Source organism: Rana temporaria, chromosome 4 (genome assembly GCF_905171775.1).
Source record: "Rana temporaria chromosome 4, aRanTem1.1, whole genome shotgun sequence".
In the NCBI taxonomy this organism is placed as follows: Eukaryota; Metazoa; Chordata; class Amphibia; order Anura; family Ranidae; genus Rana; species Rana temporaria.
The window spans coordinates 453,440,387-453,450,247 of record NC_053492.1 but is presented as its reverse complement, the minus strand read 5'-3'; the positions used below and the strand labels follow the sequence as shown (position 1 = coordinate 453,450,247).

Sequence of the window (9,861 nt, the reverse complement as noted above, 5' to 3'; positions counted from 1 at the left end):
TGCTGGTGAAGCTGTGCTGATGATCAGCGTAAGCCCCCCTGTTCAATCAGGTGCACCTTGTCCTGCGATGTGACAGGTCCAAATCACATGACTAGTCGTATCCTACTGTTCGCAATGGAACTGTTCGGTACAGCGCCAACTTTGCGGCACTGCAGTGTTTTGAAAAGGAAGTCCCTGCACTATTGCTGGCGATATCAGGTGCGACTTAGATAGACATCTGTGTATGAAGTCGCTCTGATGTCAGCCAAGTCGCACCGACATACGGCTTTGTAGTCGTGCGATTCCAAGTGACCTGTTGGTTACCGTCTCTCCTCGCGCTGTGGCGGCGCATGAGGAAAGGAATGCCGAGATATCCGACAAGTTGTGTTTACATGTGATTGGACACAGCTGATCACTTGGTAAAGGGCTGCTGTGATTAGCTCTTTACGGTGATCTGCGGTCAGTTGTCTCTGAAGGACACGGTGACCACAGAGGGCGCTCGGTAGGACGCCGTGCTGTAGCTGGCTTTCGGCGCAGTATTTAAGTGGTTTAATGAAATTCTATAATCACCATAATGAAGATTATACAGTGTGTGGCCCCCTATAGTTGGGTCCCCCCATGTCAGTGCTCAGTCCCCGGTGACCCCCTTCCTTCCTTCCTGTGTGGTGTCACCGCTCACTCCCAGTCACGTCCTCTCACACTGCGTCACCAGTCAGCCCGTCACCCTGCCCGCCATTACCTCACCCAGGAGCCGACCCCCTGCCCTCAGCCGCCCTCCACAGCCCATCCCCGGGTCTCCCCCCTCCTCGGTCCTCCGTGTCCCCCCTTCGTCCCTTTCATCTCCCACACAAGCCAGTCACCCAACTCCACCCCAGCCTCCATCTTCCCTCAGCCACCGTCCGGCTGTACGTGAGGGGGAACAGAGCGTCGGCGCCGCCGATTGGCTGCCCTGCCGTGTCGCGGCCCGCGATTGGCCGGCTGGTGAGCGGCGCGCCGTGTCGAGCCGTGTGATTGGCCGCGGCGGGAGCAGCTCGTGAGTACGCGTCTGTTTCCCCCCTCCTCCCCCTCAGCTGTGTGCCTGTGTCTCTGGCGGTGTCAATGGCTCCTCCTGCCGCGGACAGACGGGGCTTACGGGAGGGGATCTTATCGGGGCTCCTGTGAGGAGAAGGAAAGGCAGAGCAAGCGGAGGAGGCGGCCTGGGACCGGGGACGGACAGCGGAGCCGCCAGGAGGTGGAGGAGGGGTGGACGGTGACTCAGCTTCTCCCTCATAACCAGCCCCGCTCTCCTCAGCGCGACACCCAGGGCGAGCCCAGAGCTCTGCGAGCAGCCCGGCCCTCCTCAGTCAGCAAATGAACTCGGTCAGAGCAGCCAACAGAAGACCCAGGCGAGTGTCGAGGCCGCGCCCGGTGCAGCCGGAGAGAAACAACGCCGGGGAGCGGGGTAAGAGAAGCGGGGAGGAGGAGGCGGGGGGAGGGAGGGGGATTCATACACACTCCCAGGCCGGACTATACCCTCACCCACCTCCGGGGGCGCTGACAGGAAACTGCGCGGCTCGGGGATGGGGAACAGGCCGCAGGCCGCGCTTTGTCTGCCCGACCGGACACAGCCGGGACCGGGGGAGGCCTACCGGGGGGCAGCGACCTACACAGGCCGGCCTGAGCTCCGGGGGACACCCCGCACAGAGCCCGGCCTCATCACTGTACATAATGCGAGCCTGAGCTCCGGGGACAACATACACAGCCCGGCCTGAGCATTACAATACACAGAGCCCTGATTACCGGGGACATCGTACGGATCACCGGGTACAAACCAGAGCCCGGATTACACGGGGACGTTGATATAAAGCACCATAGCGCATTGAATTCTGGGTACATCATACAAAGCACAGATCACCGGGCTCATAATAAAGAGCACAGAGCCCATAATACAGATCACCGGGCTCATAATAAAGAGCACAGAGCCCATAATACAGATCACCTAGTACAGAGCACAGATCACCTAGTACATAATGCAGAGCCCTGATTACTGGGGACAATATACACTGCCCAGCCTGAGCATTACATTACACAGCCATTATTATCTGGTACATCATACAGATCACCGGGCACATAATAAAGAGCACAGAGCCCATAATACAGAGCACCGGGCTCATAATAAAGAGCACAGAGCCCATAATACAGAGCACCGGGCTCATAATAAAGAGCACAGAGCCCATAATACAGAGCACCGGGCTCATAATAAAGAGCACAGAGCCCATAATACAGAGCACCGGGCTCATAATAAAGAGCACAGAGCCCATAATACAGATCACCTAGTACACAACACAGAGCCCATAATAAAGAGCACAGATCACTGGGCTCAATATACACAGCCTGAGCATTACATTACACAGCCATGATTATCAGGTACATCATACAGATCACCGGGGACATGATACGCAGAGCCCTGATTACTGGGGACATCGTACAGATCACCAGCTACAAACCAGAGCCCTGATTACACGGGGACATTGATATAAAAGCACCATAGTGCATACAAAGCACAGATCACCGGGCTCATAATAAAGAGCACAGAGCCCATAGTACAGAGCACAGATCACCTAGTACACAACACAGAGCCCATAATACATAGCACCTAGTACATAACACAGAGCCCTGATTACAGGGGACAATATACACAGCCCAGCCTGAGCATTACATTACACAGCCATGATTATCAGGTACATCGTACAGATCACCGTGGACATGATACACAGAGCCCTGATTACTGGGCCCATAATAAAGAGCTCTGATTACTTAGTATATAACACAGAGCTCCGATTACACGAGTACATGATGCAAAGCACAGATCACCAGGTACATAATAAAGAGCACAGAACCCTGATTATTGGGCCCATAATGCAGAGCACAGATCACCTAGTACATAACACAGAGCCCTAATTACCAGGGACGATATGCCCAGCCTGAGCATTACATTACACAGCTATGATTATGGGGTACATCATACAAATCACAGATTACCGGGGACATGATATACACAGCCCTACATACCGGGATACATGGTAAAAAGCACAGAGCCCTGATTACTTAGTACAGTGTTTCTTAACTCCAGTCCTCAAGGCGCCCCAACAGGTCATGTTTTCAGCATTCCCCTCAGTTGAAACCGCTGTGGTAATTACGAAGGCAGTGAAACTGATCAAATCACTGATGCAAAATAATGGGAAGCCTGAAAACATGACCTGTTGGGGCGCCTTGAGGACTGGAGTTGAGAAACCCTGGCTTAGCACATAACACAGAGCCCCGATTACACGGGTACGTGATGCAAAGCACAGATCACCAGGTACATAATACAGAGCCCTGATTACTGGGCCCATAATGCAGAGCACAGATCACCTAGTACATAACGCAAAGCCCCGACTACCGGGACAATATACACAGCCCAGCCTGAGCATTACATTACACAGCCATGATTATCGGGTACGTCATACAAAACACAGATTACCAGGGACGTGATACAGCCCTTCATACAAGGATACGTGATAAAAAGCACAGACCCCTGATTACCGCGCCCATAATAAAGAGCACAGGTTACTTGGTACATGGCACAGAGCCCCAATTACATGGGTACATCATACAAAGCACAGATCACCAGGTACATAACGAGGAGCACTGATTACTTGGCCCATAAAACAAAGCCCTGATTACCGGGGACAATATGCCCAGCCTGAGCATTACACAGCCGTGATTATCGGGTACATCATACAGATCACTGGGGACATGATACACAGAGCCCTACATACCGGGATACATGATGTAAAGCACAAAGCCCTGATTACTGGGCTCATAATAAAAAGCAAAGAGCCCTGATTACATGATGTAAAGCAAAAAAACCTGATTACTGGGCCCATAATAAAGAGCACAGATTACTTAGTACATACTGTGTTTCCCCGAAAGTAAGACCTACCCTGAAAATAAGACCTACCATTATTTTCCAGGAGGGCTGCAATATAAGCCCTACCCCCAAAATAATCCCTAGTTTAAAATACTTTTAAAATCCTAAAAAAAAGAAAATAAAGGTCTGGTGTGACTTTACTTTTAAAATCCTATAGTCCACTCTATTACATTAGTATATAATGTACAATATGTGTGTTTCTGCAACATAATTGCGGGGAAGAGAGCTCTGGAGGGTCACGGAAGCACAGAGCAGCGTTATAATGAAGGTATTTGGAACCAATTATATTACCGAAACACACACATTGTACGTTATATAATACTGTAGTATAGTCGATTATAGGATTTTACCAGCATTTTAACTCAGTTTACACTGGGGATTCCTGTCTGGCAGGAAGAAAGGGGGGGGAGAGAAGACATCACATTACATGGCAAGACCTACCCCAAAAATAAGCCCTACCGTGTTTTTTGTTGCCAAAATTAATAAGACCCGGGCTTATTTTCGGGGAAACGCGGTAGCACAGAGACCCGATTACACGGGTACATAATAAAGGGCACAGATCACCTAGTACATAACGCAGAGCCCTGATTACCGAGGACAATTTGCACAGCTCAGCCTGAGCATTACATTACACAGCCATTGTGATTGGTATGATGTACCCGATAATCGATTACCAGGGATGTGATGCGCAGAGCCCCGATCACCGGATACATGATATAAAGCAGTGGTCATCAACGCTGTCCTCAGGGCCCACTAACAGGCCAGGTTTTATGTATTTCCTTGGGGGAGATGCAGACTAGAATACTGTAATCACTGAGCAGAAAATGATATCACCTATGATGTATTTCAGTTATCCTGCAAACCTGGCCTGTTAGTGGTCCCTGAGGACAGGGTTGATGACCACTGGTATTAAGCACAGAGCCCCGATCACCGGGGGGGACGACATGATATAAAAGCACAGAGCCCCGATCACCGGGGGGGGGGACATGATATAAAAGCACAGAGCCCCGATTACCAGGGGGGGGACATGATATAAAAGCACAGAGCACCGATCACCGGGGGGGGGGGGCATGATATAAAAGCACAGAGCCCCGATCACCGGGGGGGGACATGATATAAAAGCACAGAGCCCCGATCACCGGGGGGGGGACATGATATAAAAGCACAGAGCCCCGATCACCGGGGGGGGGGACATGATATAAAAGCACAGAGCCCCGATCACCGGGGGGGGGGGACATGATATAAAAGCACAGAGCCCCGATCACCGGGGGGGGGGGGGACATGATATAAAAGCACAGAGCCCCGATCACCGGGGGGGGGCATGATATAAAAGCACAGAGCCCCGATCACCGGGGGGGGGGGACATGATATAAAAGCACAGAGCCCGATCACCGGGGGGGGGGACATGATATAAAAGCACAGAGCCCGATCACCGGGGGGGGGGGGGACATGATATAAAAGCACAGAGCCCCGATCACCGGGGGGGGGGGGACATGATATAAAAGCACAGAGCCCCGATCACCGGGGGGGGGACATGATATAAAAGCACAGAGCCCCGATCACCGGGGGGGGGGACATGATATAAAAGCACAGAGCCCCGATCACCGGGGGGGACATGATATAAAAGCACAGAGCTCTGATCAACGGGGGGGGGGGGACATGATATAAAAGCACAGAGCTCTGATCAACGGGGGGGGGGGGGGGACATGATATAAAAGCACAGAGCCCCGATCACTGGGGGGGACATGATATAAAAGCACAGAGCTCTGATCAACGGGGGGGGGGGGGGGACATGATATAAAAGCACAGAGCCCCGATCACCGGGGGGGGGGGGCATGATATAAAAGCACAGAGCCCCCATCACTGGGTACATGATACAGATCATTATGTACACAATGAGGAGCGCAGAGCCCTGATTACTGGGCCCATAATACAGAGCCCAGATTAACAGGGACATGATGACCGCTCATAATACTGAGCACAGCCCTGATCACCCTCTAATATAAATCACAGCCCTAATTAACAGATGCACAATACAAAGCACAGAGCCCTTATTACTGGACACATGATAAAGAGAGCAGAGCCCAGAATACCTAGTACATAACACAGAGCCCTGATTACTAGGCCCATAATAAAAAGCCAAGAGCCCTGATCTCTGAAGACATGACACCTCATAATACGGAGCACAGCCTGATCACCAGACACATAATGAGAAGCACACAGCCCTGATCTCCCTCTATATATGAGAAATCACGGCATGATTACCAGGATCATCACACACACCCTTGATCACTGGGTACATCATACAAAGCACATATTTCGGGGTACACAAGAAGCTCAGAGTCCTGATTATTGGGCACATAATAAAAAGCACAGAGCCATGATCTCCAGGGATGTGATGACAGCCCCCCGATTTCCCTCTTTAATTAATTGAAATCGCAGCCTGATCATCACACACAGCCCCGATTACCAGGTACATAATAAAGAGAATGGAGCCCAGATTACCAAGTATATAAAACAGAGCCCTGATCACCAGGTACATAACAAGAAGCTCCGATCACTGGGGGCGGGGGGGAAGCTGATGACAGGCCTTAATACAAAGCACAGCCTGATCACTGGACACAAAGGGGTTGATTTAATAAAACTTGTGCAGCTGTGCATGATAGCCAATCAGCTTCTAACACCAGCTTCCTAAATTAAGCTTTGGCAATAAGGCTGGGTTCACACTTGTCCGACAAACGGTCCTACATTGGGAGCCTCATGTAGCATGACGTGTGAAAATCAATGTTTCCCTATGAGAGCTGTCTTAACTGGTCCTACACAAGTCGGTCCGACTTTGAAAATGCTCCCTGTACTACTTTTGGTCCTACATTGATCCTACTTCAGTAGTATCCTGTTCATGAAAGTAGGATGGATGTAGGACCAATGTAGGATAAATGTAGGACCAATGTAGCAGAGCAAAGTAGGATGAAAGTAGTGTAGTAGTGTGAACCCAGCTTAAGACCTGGATTGGTTTTAATGAAACAATGTGACAAATTTTGTACTCTCCAGCTTTAGTAAAAAAAAAACATAATGACTGCACACAGCCCTGATCTCCCTCTATATAATAGAAATCACAGCCTGATCTCCAGGATCATCACACACCCCTGATTGCCGGGTTCAAAATAAAGAGCACAGAGCCCAGATTACCCGACACATAATAAAGAGCACAGAGCCCAGATTACCCGACACATAATAAAGAGCACAGAGCCCAGATTACCCGACACATAATAAAGAGCACAGAGCCCAGATTATCAGGTATATAATGAAAAGCACATCCTGATTACCAGGCTAATACAGAGCACAGAACCCGATTACTGGGGTCCTAATAAGGAGCACATAATAGAGCACAGCTAGATTGCTGGGTTAATACAGTGTATTTCCCAGTACACACCAGTCTGGTGTTGAGGGAAATATACAGGCAGATTTAGAAGGGAACAGTGTTTACACGATTGCAGACGCCATAAACAAAAAACGTCAATATACAAGAAGGCTTAATATTGTTTACATTTATTACATCACATAGGAAGGGCCAAATCATCTCTGACCAGTCTGGACACATCCAGTGCATGTCAGGCTAGACACATTCTGAGTCCACGTTTACATTGGTGATTGGAAGAGGGGGATAGTGTGTGCAAGTTAATGGCCATCTCTGCTCACATGTACACTCGGTGTTATTGGCGCTTATAAACTGGCTCATTAGCTGAAGCCAAAAACTCAACAAACACTGGGGTTTATTTACTAAAACTGGAGTGTGCAAAATCAGGCTTACAGGTTTTATTGCCAAAGCTTAAAGCGGAGTTCCACCCAAAAGTGGGACTTCCTGTCCCACTTCCTCCTTCCGCCCAGGGACCGCCTCAGTGACTACTCCTCTCGTCTTAGGCGGCCCCTCCCTCTAGGCGATCTCCTGGGACATAACAGGTCCTAGGAGATCGCCTATCCACTAAGGGAGTGCAGTGCGTGCCCAGCCGTGAAGCCGAAAGCTGTCACGGCCAGGTGCCCACAGAGTGAATGGAGGCACAGAGGGGGAAGTGGAGGGTGGCCGCATCGCTGGACCGTGGAGCAGGTAAGTGTCTGTTTATTATAAGTCAGCAGCTACACTTTTTGTAGCTGCTGATTTTTAATAAACCTAAAAAGGCTGGAACTCCCCTTTAATTGAACTAGCTGAGGTTAGAAGCTGATTGGCTACCATGCTTGGCTGCACGCGATTTTGAGTGCTCCAGCCTTAGTACATCTACCTGACTTTGCCTGGAAGTGCATCGTCTGCATCCAGGGTCAGTCGTAGGCTCTGTGCTCATGAAACCAGATAAGCGGTTTAATGCAAATGGTATCGGCCATTCGTTTATGCAGAGTACAGAACTGATAGCTGCTGCTGTTCACATACAGCGTGGGTGATCAACCTGTGGCCCTCGAGCTGTTTGGGAACTAGAAGTCCCATGAGGCATTGCAAGCCACTGATAATTACAAGCATGCCCCCCAAAAGTCAGAAGAATGATGGGACTTATAGTTCCACAACATCTGGAGGGCCACAATTTAAGCACCCATGACAGTGTGATTCTCAGTTGCCGCTGCCCCTAGCCGCCCATGTGACTGTAGGGTAATAGTCGTTCTTCATTCACCTCTATGACTTGGCTACAAATCACTGAGGAGAGCCATTTTGCCGCTGTTGCAAAAGGCTACCGAATCTCAAATGCTGAGAGACAAATCGCATGATTTAGGAGTGACTGATAACATTATGCATTTCTTAGCAAAAAATTTTGAGCTTCTGACGCCAGCCTTAGAAACCTTTCACAGAGAAACTTGCCACAATGCATGCGCGGTGATGTGCATTTAAAGTAGAACTAGAGGCAAAACTTTACATTTTTCGAGTAAGGGAGGGTTATAACCGCTGTAAGGCCCCTTTCAGACGTCCGCTCCGTCTGTCCGTTCATTACAAGTCCGTTAACGGACTTGTAATGAATCCCTATGGGAACGCGTCCGTTAGCGGATGGAGCATCCGCTAGCGTCCGCGTCAGTCGGGATCCGCTTTTCCGAACGGAAGAAACCCTATTTTTTCTTCCGTTCGGCGGAGCGGAACTGATGCAGACGGACAGACGGTCCGTCTGCATCAGGTTCCCCATAGGGGACAGCGGAGCTGAGACAGGGCGGTCCCTGCACTGTGTGCGGGGACCGCCCTATCCGCCGACAGCTGAGCGGGGATCCCCGCTGAGCCGACGGAGACACACGGAGCGGACCCGGAAACGGTCCGCTCCGTGTGAAAGAGCCCTAAGGTTAATTTCTCCCATTTGTGTTTTATTGGGGAGATTTCCCTTCACTTCCTGTCTCCTAAGTCAAAACAGGAAATGAGAGGAAATCCCTGCACAGTGAAGGATTCCCTTGACACCAGAACGAGTGTCCCCATTGGAATTAATCCCCCCCCCCCCCCTTACTGTTCTGTCGGCAACCCAATATTTGGGATTTGCTTTTACTTTCATTTTCACTGATAATGAATAGAGAGGGTAAATCTCCATAATGGGGGCACTGACAGGTGTTCTAATACCTCTCCATGTAGAAAAATAAATCAAAAAGATTTGCCTTTAGTTATACTGTAATTGTGCATTTTCATGTGTGCTGTGTTATGCACTTTGGCAAATGTTTAAATGTCATCAGTTGTGAAGGGACATGTTCCTGGAAGAGTCAAAATAAGTACAATAATGTATTTTATGTTTTCCTTTGCTGTCAGTTGTGTTTACATGCTGCCTTTTAACACAACAGAAATCTACACAGCATTTTGGTGTGAATAAGGCTCTTGTGGTGATCCTGTTGATCTGGTACAGAAAATCACAGGTCTGTGCATGTGGGGTGAAGGGACCTTTTCCATCACATTCAGAGGGCCGTCTGAAGATTCTGGA

The 9,861-nt window shown here is 49.7% G+C and overlaps 1 protein-coding gene across 3 annotated transcripts in view; it reads left to right on the top strand.

Annotated features, from left to right (window-relative positions):
* The first annotated feature begins 1,028 nt into the window (after positions 1 to 1,028).
* FBXO11 (F-box protein 11) overlaps positions 1,029 to 9,861 on the top strand; it is a 107,467-nt gene continuing 98,634 nt past the window's right edge. For all 3 annotated transcript variants that reach the window (XM_040351589.1, XM_040351590.1, XM_040351588.1), the window contains exon 1: positions 1,029 to 1,420. In XM_040351589.1, coding sequence (XP_040207523.1) covers positions 1,330 to 1,420 — 91 coding nt within the window. In that variant the 5' untranslated portion in view covers positions 1,029 to 1,329. The remainder of the gene's footprint in view (positions 1,421 to 9,861) is intronic.